We start from the raw sequence: 21,394 nt of genomic DNA, 5'->3' as shown, positions 1-21,394 counted from the left end.
GTTTACGTCACCAGTTAGTTAGGCCATTCCTTAGTGGTGCACCCTGCCGCAGGGGCGGATACAGGATTTTTCTTAGGAGGGGTGCCACCCCATCCTACCCCCCCCGGTATTAGGTATAAAAATTTGCATATTGTGTAGCCCCTAGGTCTGTAAGGCAAGGAATCAATGATTTTAAAAAACCGGGGCTTTTTAAAACTATTCTGTAAGTATTATTTTAAAAACAGTAATTATTTATTTAGCAGTTATTATTTTAGTGTTGCACTTTTGGCAAAAAAGGTAATACATTGTAAGGCCGTCGGTTGGAGTTTTCGTCAGCACAGCCGCTTTGTGTGGATTGCAGCATTTACAAGTAATAGCATATCCTCGGGCATTTTGATTGTGAATACGGCAAGTGGTGATTGGTGCATTTCCTAATGAATAATCAATAAATACTTTAGCTCTTTGATCAACCGAACATAATACAATGTTTGCACGTATGTTTATGCAAAACCAGAAAAACAGGTAATTTTCCAGACAGCTAAACAACCGTAGATAAAAGCAAGGGTGGGTTTAAATTTTAACTTACGGAGAGACCAGAGTACAGTTTGCCATTAGTATAGCTGGCTTATGTTGGCCTAGCCGATCAACGAACTACCGTTGATATACAGGCTAATAGCTAAAACGAACAAAAGGTAAGTAAACAACGTCATGTCGATACCAAGTTTATTTTATGAAGGTTCAAAGTTTACTTATGATGCGTTGTTACACCTCAGTTCCTTTGGAAAACGAGTTCTTAGAAATGAATGAAAATGTTGTATAAAACGTGGAAGGGAAATTGAGTTTTTCCCCTGAATATTATGCATATATGTTGAAACACTAAAATGGTTAAGAAATATCATATTGACGGCAAACTAGGAATGAAATGTAACTGATGGATTTTATTAAAAGAAAAGATTGAGGGTGGCTGCTATCTCTGTATCGAATATTATGACACGATATACCTGACGTAACAAAAAATGAAAAAAAATTGGGCACCCTGCTGTTACAAACGAAAATCTGCTGACGGGAAACGGATCGAAAGAGTAAAATTTGAGTCAGCAAACAGCAGTCAGTTGCAAATGAACCGACTCGTTATTCACGAATGATTTAATTATTTTATCTGGTGTTCAGAATGTTGTGTGTCCATTACCGAAAGAAGGTCAGTTTACAGGTTTATGTGTTAAATGAAGTATTGTCCGTTTTCTTCATTCGAGGAATACATACTCCTTAATTTGCAGCTTTTTTATTCCACAAAATTGATTCAGTTCTCTTGCACTGATAATCAATTATTTGCCATGCAAACTAGTAATACGTGACTCGCAGGGCCTCGCGAAGCTCTGGGTTGGGGGAGGCGGGGGGGGGGGGGGTGTTATAAATAAGGGGTGGATTATTTGAAGTTGAACATTGTACATATTCAATTTTCCACAGTAGGCAGGAAGATATATTTGTTAAAAATTAGTAACGGGCATGGCCGCGACACCCTCGTTCCCAGGGTCTACTCTGCTTTGAAGATGGCGGCTCTTTCAGGTTCGTAAAGAGGTATAAAGCGTTGGGAAGCGCAGGCTATTTTCAAAATCATCGACAAATTATTGGATAGTCGCATTTTGGACATTTATTTGAGGGCATTAAAAAAAGAGAAGAACGAACGGCAGGAGGATTCGAACCCTGCGCCCGCGCGCCCCTGATGGCGATGAAAGGTTTATAGCCTGAATAGGCGTTGAGGGAGTATTATGTGGAAATCAGTGTTATTTTAATCCGAAAAGAAAAAACGATAAAAATGAAAGGCTCAGGATTCGAGCCCACAAAAAAAAAATAAGGAAAAAAAAAAAAAAAAAAAAAAAAAACCCTAGCCGGATTCGAACCCGCGCCCTCAGTCCCGAAGATCTGATTTCAAGTTCGACGCCTTACCATTAGGCCACCAGCGCGCGGCGGCCGTGTGACGTCATTTCCGCCACACACCAAGCTCACAAATAAATAAATAAATAAATAAATATATATATATGTCTGAATTTATCAAAATAGAGTCAGAATTTGGCATGGTTTTGTTGTGGTTTTTATGTTAATTTTATCTTTGGTTTAAATTTTTTCAAACCAGTTTGATTTTTAATTTTCATTGTCTTACATTCATTATCACAATGTGAAACAAAGGAAAATAGAAATCAAACTGGTTTGAAAAATATGAAGCCAAAGACAAAGTTAAACCACAACAGTTATATTTTGCTTTTCCTGAGTGGAAAGTTCTTTAATCTGCTATTTAGCAGGAGAGGGAAGAAATACGGTTAGGACTAGCTAACTATCCAAGTGACTACTTTGGTTATCTAAGCAGCCATCTTTTGTCAGTCACAGATAACTACACCATGAAATTCTACACTGATTTGACGAATTTTGGACTCCGCGAGCAATGCTTGAAGGCCTTCAAGCCAGCCGCACGCGTAAAAATTGAGGGGGGGCTCCGTCACCGGAGCCTGTGCTGGGTAGCTTAGTCAATGACCTAACAGCCCAAGGGAGACCAGGGTCAGTCATTGATTTGTGGGCTTGCTGGGGGGGGGGGGGGTGGTCCTAGTCAGGGTTTGGTCACTTTCCAAAAGTGGGATTTTGGGGCTGAAATCGTCTTTGAACTTCCAGGTGGCGGCTGCGTGCAGGGTTGAGAAGCTGCCATGAGGCTTTCACACACAAGCAAGGTTGGTGTGCATGCTAACAAGTGACAGTTTGCTTTTGGTTGATTGATTGACAAGGACGGTGCTTTTGCTGGAAAAAGTGCAGACCAGGCTTTTTGGTCGTGACCCGGTTTTGATAAATTCAGACATATATATGACCGTAAACTCCACACGAGATTTCATCCCGCCTGAGCCCTTTGAGGGACAAAATTATACACCCCGCTACGCTCGGCCTTCGGCCTCGCTTCGCGAGGAACAATAGACCTCAGGACGAGGCTCCGGGGACTAAACTACAGAGTTTGTGGGGTTTATTCCCTGGAGCCTCGTTGTGATGTCTATTATTTTAGGCTGAATTTTAAAATATCGAAATTGAGCTATTTCGAGGACCGTAGAAGTTCTGATATTCATGAAGTCGAAGTCCATTTCTTACCTCAAACGAGCTAATTTGTCACGGACGGTGCATCTTGCATCTCGCATTTTTCTTTTCAAGTTTGTTCTTTGTAATCCGTCTCAATCTTCCCTCGTCTTAACCATTCTCGTTTGTTTAATTTTAATTATCAGAAAAAATAAATAAAAAATCGTGACCACGGGAAAAAAAAATCGTTTTTGCTTATAGTGAAGGATGTGGGGTTTTTCTTTGAATTATTCAGTATAAATTAGGTAATAAAAAAAACGATTAAACTGTGGATGAGTGACATGGATTACGTTAAGAACACAATCTAATCATAAAAATAAAAGATGAAATATCACTGGGCAGCATATCCGTATTAACTGACGAGTCTGTCCGAAAGGGAAAATGGTCCTTTGTTTTTATAAACGCGTGTCCGTAGTATAATTAAGCCGGTAAGGTTTGGTTGTATTTGGAAAATAAATTGGATGTCTTTATGAAGTTTGTACTCGTTTAGCACGCTCGCGATTTATCGTATTTGTTTGGCCACTGTGAATAAGTTTGAAACATTTCTACTTAAAAACAAAGTTACAAGTAAACGATAATAAAAATTAGACCCTAAAAAATAAATTTCGCATTTTCTTAACAAATCAATTGCATCAAAAGGCCAGCCGCCATCTTCAAAGCGGAGTAGACCCTGGGAACGAGGGTGTCGCGGCCATGCCCGTTTAATACTAATTTTTAACAAATATATCTTCCTGCCTACTGTGGAAAATTGAATATGTACAATGTTCAACTTCAAATAATCCACTCCTTATTTATAACACCACCCCCCCCCCCCAAAAAATCATCGACAAATTATTGGATAGTCGCATTTTGGACATTTATTTGAGGGCATTAAAAAAAAGAAGAACGAACGGCAGGAGGATTCGAACCCTGCGCCCGCGCGCCCCTGATGGCGATGAAAGGTTTATAGCCTGAATAGGCGTTGAGGGAGTATTATGTGGAAATCAGTGTTATTTTAATCCGAAAAGAAAAACGATAAAAATGAAAGGCTCAGGATTCGAGCCCACAAAAAAAAAAAAATAAGGAAAAAAAAAAAAAAAAAAAAAAACCCTAGCCGGATTCGAACCCGCGCCCTCAGTCCCGAAGATCTGATTTCAAGTTCGACGCCTTACCATTAGGCCACCAGCGCGCAGCGGCCGTGTGACGTCATTTCCGCCACACACCAAGCTCACAAATAAATAAATAAATAAATAAATATATTTATATGACCGTAAACTCCACACGAGATTTCATCCCGCCTGAGCCCTTTGAGGGACAAAATTATACACCCCGCTACGCTCGGCCTTCGGCCTCGCTTCGCGAGGAATTAATCTCAAATTTGAATTATTTCTCAAACAACTTTGCATGTACATGAAGTAAAATCTTATAAAGAAAATCCTGGAAAAAAATATTACGACACATGATTTGAGAAGGTAGAATCTTATCCCACACTTATTAAAGCTATTTTTTGTCCAGCAATTATATGTTCCATCGCCATTAATCACTCACATCAGTGAACATGTTTGGAATCATGATTGAAATCCTAGTTACGCTCTAAATATATTCAAAAACTACGAACGGTTTTGTTATACATCGCAATTTTTAATTTTCCGTGTAAATTGTTTTGGGGGTGAAACTTCGCTGTCCAGTGAGCGAGTTCTGCTGAAAGAAAAAGAAATATGTATTTTTCGACTTGTGTCTATGTTTTACTTCTGTGTGCTTTGGCTCTCAAGAATTTAGTTTGAAGTTAAACCACATAATTATTCAAGAAAAGAAAACTTTGAATAATTATCAAGTAGTAGAATGAAATGTTTTGATAGAGACGAGTTGGCCTAACTAAAAGCTCTTTGGACTCCGAATCCAACGCTGGCTGAAGGTTTATTTTTTTTATTATTTATTTATAACAACTTTATTGCAACTAAAAAAGGAAAATATTAATATTAATATAAATAATAATAATAATAATAATAATAATAATAATAATAATAATAATAATAATAATAATAATAATAATAATAATAATAATAAGCAAATGAAGGATCATCGCAGTAATGTACTCAACTGAAGCAGTTGAGAAAAGCAAGCCTGAAAAAGATTCAGGCTTGAACGGGAATCAAACCCATGATCTCTGCAATACTACTGCAGCGCTCTAACCAACTGAGCTATCAAGCCAACTGGGAGCTGGTCACTTGTGAGTTCGTAATATACCCGTGGATGGAGAAGATATGAAATGAATAATTATATGAAATTCATATATTTGTACTGCGGATATACATTTTAAGCAAATGAAGGATAATCGCAGTAATGTACTCAACTTAAGTTGAGTACATTACCACGTTCTTGAACTACCAAGTTCTTGAACTACTCAGGCTATTGTGATCTCAAATTTCTCTCGTATCCGGTTGTTTCAAGGAGGATAAAGCCAACACCGGTTTTTTTTTTGCGAATTCAGTTTCACAATTACCAGTAGTCATGACAACCACGCTTAGCTGTGGCAATATCGATGAAGGCCCTACAAAGAGCCCGGGGGTAACCAGCAACTTGGCTAGTTTCCCATTATGAGAGAGTTAGAACACTCCTTGTCTATTCATACTTTGGGAAAAGAGATAAAGTTCTTGGTGAGTGTCCATGCCACAAGAAAAGCCCAAGGCAGAATCTCTTGTTTCCACCTACTACATTGCATGACATAGGTAAACACATCAGGAGCCCCGTGTCACTATTTTTAGCTAAGGGAAGATATTGAAAGATAGTCACCTATCACTTAAGGGGGCCTTATACCTGAATTTGAATGACATTTTAAGAGTTTTAAACAAGGGATTGAAGAAAGAGATTTTTTTTGAAACACTACCAGACACTGCAGACAGTTGTCCTCACGCAAGAGCACTCCAGGTTGTCAGGGGTTTACAATTTTTAACTAATAAAATTCTAATTTTAAAAACCAATAAATCTCCAAAATTTCTTATTTCTCTAAATTTTACTAATCCTTTGCGAAAAACTGTTTCTTCCCAACATCCCTAAAAATCACCCAAAAATATACAAAACGCCGTTAAACATAGATATATGAGATAATGAGAGCAATGTGGATTCCTTGAAACGCAAACCAGATATTTTCGTTAAACCCGTGTAAAGCTGCGAAAAAAACGATCTTTGGGAATATTCCCCATTAAAATATATCCTTAGGAAGTATGCCGAGACTAGTGTCATTTGCCGGCCATTGCCCGTCATGCATGTTTCGAATTCCGCGCCATAATTTGTTCGTGAATAGCCTGGCTGTATAGTCAGTAAGGCATCTTAGACAATTTCGTCTTCGCACTCTAATTTGCTGTCACAAGTCTTGTAGACGTTAGATTGACATTGCTGTAGGGGTTGGAAATGGCCTTATTTGAATATATGTTACTGGTGTCTATTTAAAACCGCTAGCTATTGACATGTATTGCCTGTAAACATGCCAGTGGCGCATGCATGCAGTCTACACCTTGGTGCGGTTGAAATAATTCAGACAAACTCTATTTATCTCTTTTTTTTAAATATCAATTAAAGGTTTATATCATCACCTAACATTGAGTTACATATTTTCTTTTCAGAATTCATTGCGCGAGGTCAATATGCCTTGTAAGTGTATTTTCTGTGACTTTTATCACGTTTAATTTTTCATGTCGAAGGATCTGGCAATTTTATCAACAAGCAGCAACAATAATGGACGAATTAGCTGAGACATCTCAATTTTAAGATTTAAATTTTGAGTACTTTGCACAAATTTCTCCCCTTACATCTACGATATTGCGCTATCCTCCTAAATACCCCCCCCCAAAAAAACCCCATTTTTCTCAAAAAAACCTCGAGTAAATACGGTATGCTGAGTATGTTATCGAATGTCATCTCCAAGACTAGCTTTGTTGTCAGACACTAAAATGGCGGAAGGGGGAGGGCGGTTTCCAATTTAAAATGCTTTTAAAGTGAGAGTATTATGAAATTCTTACAATGAACAAACACAACTGTGTCAACTAATGTCAGTTGTAATGTTGTCGCTCATCGTAGTTTCCCGTGTATTTAAACGAATGGTTGTAGGTCTATCTATAAACCAAACAATTTTTGATGCGCGTTCTTTTAAGGGCGAAATCTTGGATACGATGTCTACAAAGGCATTATGGGAGAAGAGATGTTCAAACAGAAGATCGAGGAATTTGAAAAGGTAAAAATTCATGCGTCCCTTACAATTCTTTCCTTTTCTTGTTTTGCATTGTTTCCATTTAAATGCACACTAAAATTGAAAAGCGCTGGTGGCTTGGAGTTTTAGTGGTTGCGCGAAAACCAATAAAAATTATGTGGGAATTTAAAATAACGTTCTCACGCGAAGGAGAAAAGATAGTAAGTGACGTCTATCTAGCTTTTCATAACCGCCTCAGTAAGCAGTGAAAATGCAAGTAGGTATTGGAATAAGCTATAAATTATCGTTGCTTAGAGCAGTTTTCAATTGAGTGTCGTAAAACCAAAACCAAAGTAATTACTCTGGCCAATCACAAAGGACACAGACAATCCAGTGAACCAATCAAAACTCGAAGCAAATACATGTACGTGGCACGTAGCGCGGGAAAACGTGCGCGAGCGAGTCACGATTGGTTTTGGTTTTAGTTCTGATTGCATGAGAAAGTGGCGCAAGATTTTTAAGCCAATCACTAAGCGTAGCAATGCAAAACCAAAGCAAACGCAATTAACTTTCGACACTCAAGTGAAAACCGCTCTATCATATCGTACATCTAATGCCGTATTTACTCCAATAAACACCGCGACGCGCCTCAAGTGCGGCCCTTATTCAAAGGCGGCGCTTATTTTAAATTTGGACGCCACAAAGAATCTTATCTTTTACAGTAATTGAAAATAGCATCTTTTGATTGTTAGTATTCTTCTCTTGCTGAAGAGAGAAGTGGCGCTAGCTGTCCTGGCAAAGTCACGGCAATCACAACATTTAAAGAACTACGTATTGTAAGAATGTTGGATAGAAAAACTAATGGGCGAGCGGTAAAACGATCACTTTGGAAAGAAATGTCCAAGTTTGTTTTCCTCGAATAAGCACCGCATCAGGACTGTGGTGCTTATACGGGGGCGGCGCGTATTAATTTTTTTGTTCCAAATGCGGCGCTTATTCAGGGGCGGCGCTTATTTGAGTAAATACGGTACTTGACGAAGGATTTCAGGATTGCTCTTTTGTTTTTTAAGCCTCTTCCTCCGCCTGGAATCTTCGACAACTTCAAAATTGCGTACAACACAACCAAACTCAAGCTACTCTTTGGTCTAAAGGTGCTTATCAAGGGCCAACGGGGAACCCACCCAATTGGAGTCGGATCCGAAGGCATCGCCACAATTGTCTCTAATCCCAAGATCCCAAAGAACGAGTTTTTCACTCCTGGACGTTCGTTCCCAGTCTGTCTGCGTCACTCCACTATCCAGTCCGTTGATGACGTGTTGATTGATTTCTGCGGCGGTGCGTTGAGGTTTGCCGGAAGTGACGACACGGAAAGTCCGTGCGACCTTGTAATGGGGACTGGACCGACAACCCCTTTGTGGAGTGATCAAGCCATCTTTGACGCAGTAAGAGCCAAGGTTTCAGGAGATTTGAAAACTTATCTTCTGCTAGGTCCTGACCAGTAAGTTATGTGTCAGGAATATCTAAAGATATTTAGCAACCAAGGAAACTAATAGAAGGACGGCGAATCCTAATCTATAGCTTAGTACTCTGTTGATATTATTCTCAGTTACAATTATGCAGTTATGGGTAACAGATATCACAAACAGACTAACACTGACACCTCCATTGAAATGTACGCAACGGTAAATCAACAGTAGTTCGTCGTATTGATACTGTATTCAGTTCGTATATTCATTACAAATATTTGCTGAAGTTGAAATCAGTTTTGCATAATTAAACATATCACTCTTTAAACCAACTTTACTAAATATAGTGCTGAACTATACAAAAATAAAACATTTACTTCTCTACTTACTAATTAAAAATAATTCTTTTACCTGCCTCGAAAAATAGCATCAATAGCAAGCTTGTCTACAAGTACACTACAATTATTTTTTTGTTCTCGTCAGAGAGAACGTTCTCCTTGACTTATTCAACAATTGAAAGGTAGCAATAAAAAAATATTTAATGTTTTTCTCGCAGCCTTGCAGCCAATATTGGCGGTCTGCGTCAAAAACCTGACTCGTTCTACGACCAGCGGTATTACTCTGAAGTGATCTTCGATTTCAAGGCGTTGGATGGAGTGAAGCGTTACGTCAGATTCCGGCTGATGCCAGCTGACGGGTCACCGGAAACAGGTTTACTGTCCGAGGAAGTGCAGTGGCAGCCTTGGTAAATAACAGGGATATAAAACAAGCGTAACTGTAATAGTCATTGACAGTTATTGTGAATCGAATGCACTTAAAAAGCTATTAATCGGCCCCCAGCAAGTTCTCAGCATTAGTATAGCAGGGAAGTTCGAAATCAGGTGTCCAAAACAAGTGAAAGACGGCTGGTTTGAGATTAAGAACTCAAATAGTAAAGAGACTTGCACTAGAGTCTACCCTCTCTTCAATCACCAACCCCCTCAGACTGCACCCAATCTAATTATCGTAGCAAAGACAAAAAAAAAAAAAAAGGAAAAAAGATTTTCGTATTTTCGTAGTTTTTTATCAAGGTTTGCGTCGATTATTGTGGCAGACTTTGATATGTCCCTCTTTCCAAAATATAGGGTGAGTGAAAGGTCACCGACCGAGACGTTACCGATGGACTACCTGAAGCGAGAGTACAGAGAGAGAATAACTCGAGGATCACTCGAGTACAAACTCCAGCTACAGCTTCATGAGGCTAAGGACGATGATCTGCCAACGACACTTCAAGTCGGGAGAGAATGGGACGAGAGTACCCACCCATGGTTAGATTTGGCTGACATTAAAATGACGTCATTACTGTCTCCTACAGCAACGGAGCGTTTGAAGTTTACTCATTGTAACCTACCGTCCACGATTGGTTTACTACCAGCCCAGTCTGTTGACGATCCTAATGTTGTTGTTCACATTCGCAATGCAGTGTACGCTTGGTCTCAGAAGCTTCGTGCCAACAGGTCAAACAAGCTCGTCCCAGAGCACATGGCGTCTTATCTCATCCGTGTGGAAACTGGGAGCCAGTCAGGAGCTGGAACGGATGCTTCCATTTCCATTTCGCTGACAGGTAAAGTGAAAATTTTTAAATGAGTGCAATATTGAGATAGTAGGTTTTGTTCTTTTGATCCTCTGTCATGCACTGTAAGTGTGAATAAACCTTAAGCGTCTTTATGATTAGTACTATCTGAGGAAACTAATTTTGCTTTAAGAGTTTCGTTCAATATCTGTTGTTCAGATTTGACGCTTCGTCCTCTGCATGCATTTCACTACTCAGTATGAAAAACTCCTCCTGTCTTAGATTGACAGTTTCGGCTTAAACTTATTACGGTCAACTCCCACTATTACGGACATCTTCGGACCACGATTTGGTGTCCGCAATAGAGAAAGTCCGTAGTAGCGGGAGTTATTTTCTTTTCAGTAGAGTTATTTAACAGGGTGTCTGCAATAGCGAGGTGTCCGCAAGGCGGGAATTGACATACACCGAGCCAGGAGCCATATGACTCCTGACCGAGCTTAATTTGAATATCAGAAGACCCTTTGTCTTAGAAAAATCAAACAAACGTTTGCAAGGTAAGCCTTCCTTTTACGTTGTGAAACAATAAGCAGCCGAGACTGTTAACCCTCGGATAAGCCCGGGGGAGGGGATGGTGTGGATCCCATCCCCCTTGACCTCTTTTTGTGATTTCAAAAACAGGATTTAATCTATAATGCTGAATCTTTCAGTTGCTGTTCATATGTCCATCAATAGCAGCAAGTCTGGCCAAAAATCGTCATTTTGAACGTTTTTCTTAACCTTTTCCAGTTTTTTTTAAATTTTTTTTTTTTTTTTTTTTGTTTGCAGAATTGCATGTTTTGTTTAATTTTACATTCAATAAGCATTCTGGCTTGATTTGATTTTGGATCAGTTTCCGCTATTTTCTGACTTTCTTATAAAACGGTGCATCTAAGATGGCGGTTCCAAGATGTTGGCTCTAAAGACGTCATATGACGTCACAGCCAAAAAAATTATGTCATCTTATAGAGTAAGCTAAGGTATTTCTACTCAGCGCAAAATAGTTTCGCTGCGCATTGATAAAAGGAAAACCCTGGGGAGGGATTCCATACACCGCTCTTCCATGTACCCTTGTTGAGGTATGAATTTGCTTGTACTTCCGAGGGTTAATATATCAGTTGATTATGTTAGTATCGAGTCAAATTGGATGTCTGATTAGGCTTGGGTCCAACCCCTATAAAAGGCACTCAGAAGAGAGAGTTCAGGGACTGGACTATAGCTAGATTAGGTACTGAGCCACACGGGTTTTTATTCACATAAAGTTGTATTCACTCAGTTTATTGTCTTTTAATATAGGAACCAAGGGAAAGACAGAGCTGATCAAGTTAGATTCCTGGTCTAATGACTTTGAAGCAGGAGATGTGGCCAAATATTCTGTAGAGGCGATGGATATTGGCAAAGTTCTTATTATCCATCTCTATAACGATGGCGGCGGCTGTTTATTTAAGAAGCCTGACTGGTTCGTTAACAAGATCTCGGTGCGAAGCTCTTCGCAGGACGACCTGTTCGAGTTTCCATGCCATCGTTGGGTGTTGTCAGATTTGGTGGTCTTTGAAAGAAAAGGTATATGACCATTGTTACTGGATAGGCCTCGGAGAGGTGGAAAATTGTAAGTTATATACTAGAGGAAAACAAGGTAGAAGTAAAACAAAGACAAATCTTACACCGTGCATGATAGGTTCTGTACTTCGAAATGCTGCTTTCGAGAAGACTGGGTCACAGGCAGTCTTGCATCATACTTGGACACATGCAAGCTCGTACAGTTTATTTTAGTACTATTTATTTTCCATAAGCCTAGTTAAAGTACGGTCATGCTAGGTACAAAAAAGGATCGCCACAGGGTTCGAGTTTAATTGCTCAATTGCTTAGCTCCCACATAGTTGAGATTTTCTGAAGGGGCTTTGAAAGTCATCTCTGTCGGGTAGGCCTGTCGGCATTCTTTGATCTTTCGAATATTTCTGAAGGGGTTAGGGAAAATGATTGAAGTTGGCTTTTTCTGAATGGGTTTAGAAAATCGGGTTATTTCTTAGGAGCTTTCTGAGGAGGGCATCATGTAGGCAATTTGATTTTTTTTCTACTTAGGGGAAATCCCTTGACTTACCTTACCAGTGGGGTGGGGGGGGGGGGGGATATAGTATGGAATGGCCCTGAACGATTCTACGCTACCACCTGAGGATGAAGAAGCCAAGTTCGTAGCAAAGCTTAACGAGCTGAAAGTGGCGAAGAATGCGATGGGAAAGAAGAGACGCGTTTAGCAGCTAAAAAAGGCCATCGCGAAGCAGTGAAAAACGACTGTCCAACCTAGCTGACTCGCCGTTGGGTGAATCATTACCTTTGAACACTGGACGCCTTACACTTACATGGAACTTTCGTTGAGAATTTTTCGACAAATGGACCAGTGCATTTTTTTGTATCACGTAAACGGAACGAAAAGAAGGTGTTTCTTTTGAAAATTCCATTTTGATAACACCTCGAAGAAGGTGGGTCACAAAAAATATTGGCGATCAAGGGTCATGAATAGTGAACCTTTTTTTACGTTATCTTCTTTCTTCTTGAAGCCTCGGAGGAAGTTCAAGGAAAAAACTTTGCTTACGTCCTCTATCTACACTTGGCAGGAATTTTGGATAAATTTGAATCGATTCAACGGGTAAATTTTAGCGTTCGCTGCAATTGTTGACCTCGCTCGGCGAACGAACAGTCTGGTTGTAGCAAATTGTCATTCCGGGAGAAACGGGAAAAAGGTAATACCTCGGAAGGTGTTCCTATTTTTTCGAAAAATTTCTAGTAAAAAAAAGTCTGTTCCATTTCATTTACAACAAATGCAAGCCGGTTTTCCATGCAAAAGGAAAGTGCACCAACGTTGGCTGGGACATCTCCAGGCAAGGACATGACGTGTAGAATTATCTCACAAATGCCGCTGGACGCTTTGATCGCGGGGAAAAGCACAAAACAAAATGGCGGCATATCCCCGACTTGGCTGTGGACGCGGCGATCCAAGGATATTTAAACAACCCTGATGGATCCTTGGTCGAATCCTTGGTAGGACAGGAGTCAGCGATGTTCCTGAAGCCGACACAATTCGCAAAGGGTGAGAAAGTACTCGGAATGGTTGATTCTATCGACAAAATTGTCTCGAACACTGAGTACAGAACTATAGTAAACATTAACACCCGCATATAAGAACCTATGATTTGGGGGTTCAAGCTGATGCATTTCTTATATATCAGGTGCTTAGCGAGAAATCAGCTAAAGATGTTCTTAAAGTTTTTTAAAATTTATTTATTTGGAAATTATATACCATCAATGAATGTACACCGCCGACCGGTTAGCTCAGTGGTAGAGCGCCGGACTGTCGTGCGGGAGGTCTCGGGTTCGACTCCCAGACCGGACCAACACTCAGGGTCTTAAAATAACTGAGGAGAATGTGCTGCCTTTGTAATTACATCTGCAAATGGTTAGACATTCTAGTCTTCTCGGATAAGGACGATAAACCGTAGGCCCCGTCTCCTGCATCTTCAGTGTTATAATCAGCAGGGGACGTTAAAGAACCCACACACTCATCGCAAAGAGTAGGGCATGAAGTTCCCGGTGTTGTGGTCTGTTCTATTCCATGGGTTGGGTGGTGAGGTGAGATCATACACATGGACGGATAGCGGCTGCCATAGGCGCCTTATATGCTGATGTCCGGTCTCATCCCATAGATTTGAATTGTAAAGCGCATTGATCATGAGCTTTGTAAATGCGCTATATAAGCACCCATATCATCATCATCATCATGTATTAAATGAAACCATGAAACTAGCATGTACTTTACATTAATAAATAAATTCCTTGCATTGTATTATATGACACTGCTTCTTTAACAGAGACCAGTCATTAACTAGAGGGATAGGGGGCTTGGTGCATATTAGTGACGGGTAGTATTTTTAGTGCTCCAAACAAGATAAAGAGGGGGAGTATGAAATATTTTTGTTTCAAGAACCTGTTTGATTTATCAGGCTGAATTGGTTCATACCGTCGATTGCATCTACCCGTGAACGCACGCCCTAAAAACATGTTTTCATGTGACGTCAAACGTCTGCGTTTCAGGTGTCAAACTTTGAAGTTTAGTAGACTGTAACGGCAACTTTCGTGCTGAAAGTTCAACACATGCCGGTTTCGAAATGGTGTAAAGATTAGATATAGAGACTTCTTCTGAGAAATTGATGCTGATCTGTGTCGATATGCATACACAGGTACACTTGAATCATTTCTAGTGTAAAGTTTCGCCTGTACTCAGTGTTTATGATGAGCATTTTGAGCGCAAAAATTTGCGTTACGGTCTGCTACACTTTAAAGTTTGACACCTGAAACGTAGACGTTTGACCTCACGTGAAAACATGTTTTTAGCACGTGCATTCATGGGGAGATGCAATCAATGGTATATTTAGTGTCACAAATCGAACTGTTCAGTAATCGAACTTAATCAAACATAATTGAACGATTGAGTACAACTAGTTCAATAATCGAACACAATCTAACTGAAAATTTTATGTGAGAGAGTTCAATTGTGTTCGATTTCCAAACTAATCGAACCATCGGACTCAATCAACCACAATCGAAAAATCTAAAAATACAGATATTTGAAAAGTCTGTCTTAATAACAGCTACAAGTGAATAACTAGCTAGCAATACCTTCTCTTTAATTAACCTTTGGGCATAGAAAGTACAAATATTTTTTACAAATGAAAGAATAAACAAGGATGAAAGCTGGAAATTAACAAGAACTTTAAATCAAATTGGAGTACAGAACATGTTAATGGAAACCAAAGCAGCAGGATAACTTGTGAACTTTTTTTAGGTAATAAAATGGACAAAAGCAATTTCCATTCTGTTTATTTATTTGTTATTGTGGGTTGGATTGCATTTGACTGGAAATGGGGTAGTAGTATGAGAATAATGGGTGAATACAAGTGTCAAAGTCAACTGTTGTTTCTCAATCACCACCCAGCCTAAAATTGAACAGAGTGGAATGTAGTCAAACTTAATCCAACTAATCCAACTCAATCTAACTCAATCGTGCCCAATTGAACGCAATCTAACATTCCGTTGCATTCGATTGCTCAAATTTTTTTGTGTTGATTACCAGTCGTGTAATTGGGTTTGATTAAGTTTGAATAAGTTCGATGAAATGAACGTTTGATTAAGTTCAATTAGTGAAAGTCTTCATACGAGCCTAGTGGCCCATCAGGCCGTATCTTATCCCGGTTTCCATAGCATGAAGTGACTAGGAGTATTTCTACTCCCCCCTGGATGGGATGCCAGTCCATCGCAAGGTTACCCCTAGCAGTAAATTTGCTGGTACCCATTTATGTGGAGATGGCACTATGGAAGTAAATTGTCTTGCCCAGGAACATAACACAGCGACCCTGACCAGGACTCGAACCCAGACCACTCGATCTGGAGTCCAGCGTGCTAACTATTAGGCCACTGCACCTCCCATAAAAGTCAATTCATAGTAACACTGTGTTATCGTTTATTGCCTAAATTACAGCCTCATATATGAGTGTTTACTGAATTTCCAATTTCGCCACAACAAGTCTTGTTATTTCTTCTGGGCCAAACAAAGCCTACATGTAGGTTGGCCCAAGCAGATCGTAATTTTGTACCAGTGTACCAGGGCAACTACAGATCAGCAATTTGTACAGAGCAAAATTTGCGCACAGACATAGTATGTGGTTTAGAGCATAGACTTAGGAAAGGTGAAAAATTATAAGTTATATGCAAGAGAGGAAAACAACATAAAAACAAAACAAAGGCTGATCTTAGACTGGGCATGATATGTTTGTACTTTGAATCATATTTGCATTTCTCTTCTATATGAAATAGGTGATCAGGAAACATATTACTCCATAGAGATTTTAATAATGATGAGAAAACCAAGAAGTTAGTTGAACCTACACCGTCATAAATCGTTCTGCAGACTGGGCCATCCCCCTATTGAGGTACTTTTGTGTTAGCCCCCTCAGAAATAACTTTTGAAGACCCCTTCAGAAATTAAGAACAAAGTGCCAACACATTCCCCCTCAGAAAAAAGAAAGAGTTCAAAGAAACCGACATAAATGCCCCATTAGAAATAGCTTTTGAAGACCCCCTCCCTCGAGCTCATCCTCAGATTTCACAGTCCCTCAAAGGCGGGGTGGGGGGGGGGGGGGTGAAGATATTAAATGGAATGGCCCAGTAAAATATATAATCTGACCTGACTGAAGGCTCGTAGGAACAACCTTGAGATGAATTCTAATTCCTCAATCTGTGCGACTCTCTTTTGCAGCCATTCTCCCCTTCCAAGACCAGCCAGATGTCGTTAAAAACCAACGAAGCCTTGAACTGCAGCAACGCCAGGAAGGATATAAGTGGGGAAGCCAAGAAATCTTCCAATACCTTCCTGGTTATCTTCAAGCTTCGACACCCGATGATATACCAAGAGATTCTCAATTCTCCGACAAAGCTAAAAATGTCATCAAGGAAGAAGAGCACACGATGAATAAAGTTGTTCGCCTCGCCAATAAGTCAACGTTATTTGACAGCTGGAATAGTTTTGACGACTTCCAAAAGATCCTTAACAGAGCGTATGGTAGCGTTCCGAAGATTGTCGAAGATGACCGATGGATGACCGATGAAGTCTTCGGTTCGATGTTCTTGAATGGCTGCAACCCGAATACTATCCAGCGCTGCGATAAGCTGCCAAGTAATTTTCCTGTTACTGAAGACATGGTGAAAAGCTTTCTGGATCGTGGAAAAACGCTGGATGAGGAGATACAGGTTACTGAGTTTTACTAAGTTTTTTCCTTAGCTGGATAGGTCTATGAAAGGATGATATGACAGGGTTTTTTTACTTACTAGTATCTTCTTTGCTTATGTTCACAGGCAGGTCACGTGTACATTGTAGATTACAAGGAGCTTGAAGGGATCAACCCCACAGGGAAGTCCACTTACATGGCACAACCCCTGGGGCTCTTTTACGTCAATGCCTCAGGTGACCTGGTGCCTATTGCCATTCAACTCCTCCAGCAACCCAGTGACACCAACCCAATATGGACTCCTGGTGATGCACAATATGATTGGCTCCTGGCAAAGATGTGGCTACGTCACGCTGATCATCAAATACAGCAGGTTGTGATTAGTCACTGACGTACTTATACGTGTTTCCATAGAAAACGTAAGGTGTACAGGAATATGGAATTGGCCTTACCTTTACCTTTTATACATGAAGACAAATTATATGTGATGGAAAGCTCAGGAAAAATGGGCCTTCATGATCACAGGGTTGATAATGAATACAATTTTAGCTATGCCAGCATCAGTGTACCAAACTAGGCTAGTAAACAGAATATGATGGAATTTACAAAGTTTTCCACGTAGGCAGTAAGGTTTTTTTTTCATTTATTATTGACAGAATACCACCTCCTTCATAAACATATCGTACATACATGTAGACATCCGAAGAACATTCGAGAATTGTAAAACAGAGATTTCATTGAAATTTTAACGATTGTCCAAAGGCCTCGTTATGTTCTATGCAATTTTCAATAGCATTTAAGGACTACGATTGCTATCGATAATTCTCTTGCACAGCAATATTGATCTTTAGTTTTTCATTCACAGTTTAGCACTCATCTGCTTAGGACCCACTTTGTAGTAGAAGCATTTGCTGTGGCTGCATGGCGTCAACTCCCCTCACTTCATCCCGTCTTTCAAACTTTATTCCCATACCTTCGCCCTGTGATGGCAATCAACAACGTCATCAGGAACGACACAGCTAACAATGAAGGAGCAATGCAGTTGATGAAGAAGACTTACAAGACATTCAAGTTTGGCATGCTGTCGGTACCTGATATGCTGAAAGAGAGAGGAGTGGATGATCCAGAGAAATTACCAAAGTATTATTACAGGTGATTTGCATAGTAGTATTATAAACTATTCACTACATTTATAGCTCTACAGTAAAGAGAACTGCAAAATAAACCTTTGCAGTATTAGGACACAGATAAGGATGCTTCATATCCTTAAATACGCATTAAATCAACTTTGTTTGTTTGTTTAACGGGGGTTGCACGTAACAGTCTTGCAACTGACAAACCTGTGGCCCTCGGATTCCCGATCGAATTGAAATTTAGAAGTGTTGGTTTTTGTGGAGGGAGGAAAACCGAAGAAACCCGGAGAAAAACCCTTGGAGCAAGGACGAGAACCAACAACAAACTCAACCCACATACGACGTCGGGTCCGGGAATCGAACACGGGCCACATTGGTGGGAAGCGAGCGCTCTCACCACTGCGCCATCCCTGCTCCCCAATTGGCTTTATTCGTATCTTTGAAACCTCTTTGTCTGTAACATCGTGAACTCAGCCCCTTTTCTGTAAAAAATATATACGTCCGATTACTACTTCCAAAATAAATGTCAGTGTATAAAGTTTAAGGCTCACATTTGATAATTTTAGTACTGAAGGAGCTCTCACAAGCCTATAACTCTACTGGTCCTCTTCTCGTTTGTTTTGGGGGCTAGGGCCATTGTTCCTGTTGTTTGTTCTATTGTTTTCTCGAAGCGTAACGAGCCATTCATGGGGGATTTTGCGAGAACTGCTATCGGGCCCTATAATTCTTATCAATATGCGTTCCAAAAGAAAACGATCATTCCAAGCCAGTCCTGTTATTTTACTACAATTCCAAAATTTGAAATTGTGTCCTGTTAGGGATGATGCTTTCCGTTTATGGCAAGCGATTTCCACTTTTGCAAAAGAAGACATTGCCATCTACTATAAGTCAGATGATGACGTTGCCAAGGATAACGAGATTCAAGCCTGGGTTAAAGATGTTCATGACAACGGCTTTCCTGTGAGAGAGGGTGACATCGACCACGAGTTTCCAAAGAGCCTGCAAACACGTGATCAGCTTATCCACATGCTCACGTGCGTGGTATTCACGTGCTCGTGCCAGCACGCCGCAGAAAACTTTGGTATGATGGACGTGGCAGGCTTTGTTCCCAACACTCCTTCCCTGATGCGCCAACCACCTCCCACCAAGAAAAATGAGGCAACTTTGAAGTCCATAATGGCGACACTCCCGAGTAAATCCCAGGCTGCTCACCAAATAGGTCTCTGGTATGTGCTGACACGATTTGCTGAGGACCAGGTGAGAACAAAAGTTTAAAAGGATTGACAGACTTTAAGCCAGCCTTACTTGATCTCGTTTCCAAATCGTAATCGATCCCCAATTATATCATATCTCGCGTTTATCATTATTTTGTGCAAATTGTGCGTGTGAGTGTTCACCAAATCGTTTTCATAGTTTTCGTCCTTTTCAATGTTAATTGTACATTATAAACCTAGTTCCCTCAGATCTCATATTTGCGCAAAAATCAAAGGAAATCAAACAGAATTTGAAAAACGTTTGTCATAGTATGGTTGCTTTGACAAACTATGCCAAATTGTTGCCCGATCAACGTCAGTTACAAGATGACAAAGTTTCGAGGCAATTAATCTTTTTAAAAACTCCTTAACTTTCAAAGTTAAGTTTCCACTGCAAAAAAGATTAATTTGCTCCTTTTTCTGTCGAAGCTTACTTTATTTTAGCATGTCAAAGACAATGTTTCTTTCCCGTTTTTTTTTTTATCTCTTAGCGTTTCATTGGTGACACAACACCTAGCCTGTTGACTGGTGACGAAGAAGATGCTGCAAAAACTCGCTTCCAGGCTGCTATTCAAGAGATTTCAGACTCCATCAAGGCTCGCAATGCCTTGTTGGAATTGCCTTACGTCAACCTGTTACCAGAGCGAATTCCTAATAGTTTTGGCATCCCTTAAAACAAATAAGTTACTGACTGAAAAAATATATAAAATAAACGTGCATTGTCATGTGAGACTTTTCCGTTTTGTTCAAGTGAAAATTGTATCAGTTAAAGGGGTTCTGAGGGAAATTAAGAAACCAAGAAGGTTTTTCTTTTGCGATATTTATCATAGGTTTTAATCTCTTGGTCATCAAGTTTAAAGAGTTTACGATTATTTCAGGGAAATGAGACGCAATTTTTTTCACAATCGGTTTTGCTATAGTTCAATCTGTGGAGTCAAGTAACGGTTGTTCATTGGTGTTTAACAAAAGACCCCGTTAGCGACAACCGCAATCTTAATTTTTAGTTCAGGTTAATCGGTCTCAACATTGTGCCGAATGTTATTACATTATTGTTTGGCTGACGGTAGTGGTGGAACCGGCACATGTTAAACATTAAACATGTTAGACAAAACTTTAACTCGAGTCAACCATTAATCATGACCATACTCGTTCCTTGATCTGTTTTAACGCTTGTTTTTTGTACACTTGTTTTTTTTTTTTTTTTGGCTCTTTATTACTGTTCTTGCACACTTGCACACTACATTACAATACAGTTACTGACACTTGATAAGCTATCTTACAAAGACGATTCTACTATTGCTTACACTACATACACTACATTACAAAAACAATACTATTGTTGCTTACATAAACGCTACTTATATTCAAAATTAATTTTTGACTAATTGCTAAGCTACTTATATTTGACATTTATTGTTGATTATACAACGTTATATGTTACGCACTATTTACAACAATGAAGATTAAAGAAAAGGACTTATTTAAAGATACAATAACTGCTCAAGAAAACTTAGAATTTCCCATTTCTGTTGAGAAATTTAAGCCTGTCTCTTTTCTTAGCGATAAAATGTTCAATGTGTTCAATATATTTAAGCTTAGCTATTTACTGAGGTAAGAGTGGTTTTGTTTTCCTAAGCCAATTAGTGTGGATTACTTGCTTACCAACAATGAGAATGTGGTTGAGAAGAGTCCAATGAGGACTTTCTTTTGTAATACCTAGCAGAATTTCGCTATCATTAAGCCTAGAAATGGTAATGTTAGGTTTATTTAACCAGTTAATAGTGTGTGTCCAGAAATCTTTGGTAAATTTGAAGTGCACTTGTTTGTTGATAATTGTTAGATGGGAACTTGCTTAGAACTATGAATAATATATAGATTTAGGCAAGCCTAAAAGCGGAGCTTCCCGATTATTTTAGACTA

The 21,394-nt window shown here is 39.6% G+C and overlaps 1 protein-coding gene across 1 annotated transcript; it reads left to right on the top strand.

The window, feature by feature from the left end:
• The first annotated feature begins 511 nt into the window (after positions 1 to 511).
• On the top strand, positions 512 to 20,204 carry LOC144653731 (allene oxide synthase-lipoxygenase protein-like). The gene is made up of 12 exons (XM_078513809.1): positions 512 to 671; positions 6,693 to 6,720; positions 7,221 to 7,300; positions 8,326 to 8,753; positions 9,278 to 9,466; positions 9,846 to 10,324; positions 11,606 to 11,872; positions 16,620 to 17,110; positions 17,216 to 17,461; positions 17,954 to 18,240; positions 19,040 to 19,478; positions 19,966 to 20,204. The coding sequence occupies exons 2-12, from the start codon at positions 6,714 to 6,716 to the stop codon at positions 20,146 to 20,148; spliced, it is 3,096 nt and encodes a 1,031-aa protein (XP_078369935.1). The 5' UTR covers positions 512 to 671; positions 6,693 to 6,713; the 3' UTR covers positions 20,149 to 20,204.
• Positions 20,205 to 21,394: the final 1,190 nt, after the last annotated feature.

This window comes from Oculina patagonica, chromosome 5 (genome assembly GCF_052425735.1).
Source record: "Oculina patagonica isolate OP01 chromosome 5, crgOcupat, whole genome shotgun sequence".
Taxonomy (NCBI): Eukaryota; Metazoa; Cnidaria; class Anthozoa; order Scleractinia; family Oculinidae; genus Oculina; species Oculina patagonica.
The sequence above is the reverse complement of the archived record's forward strand: the minus strand, read 5'-3'. Positions and strand labels throughout refer to the sequence as shown.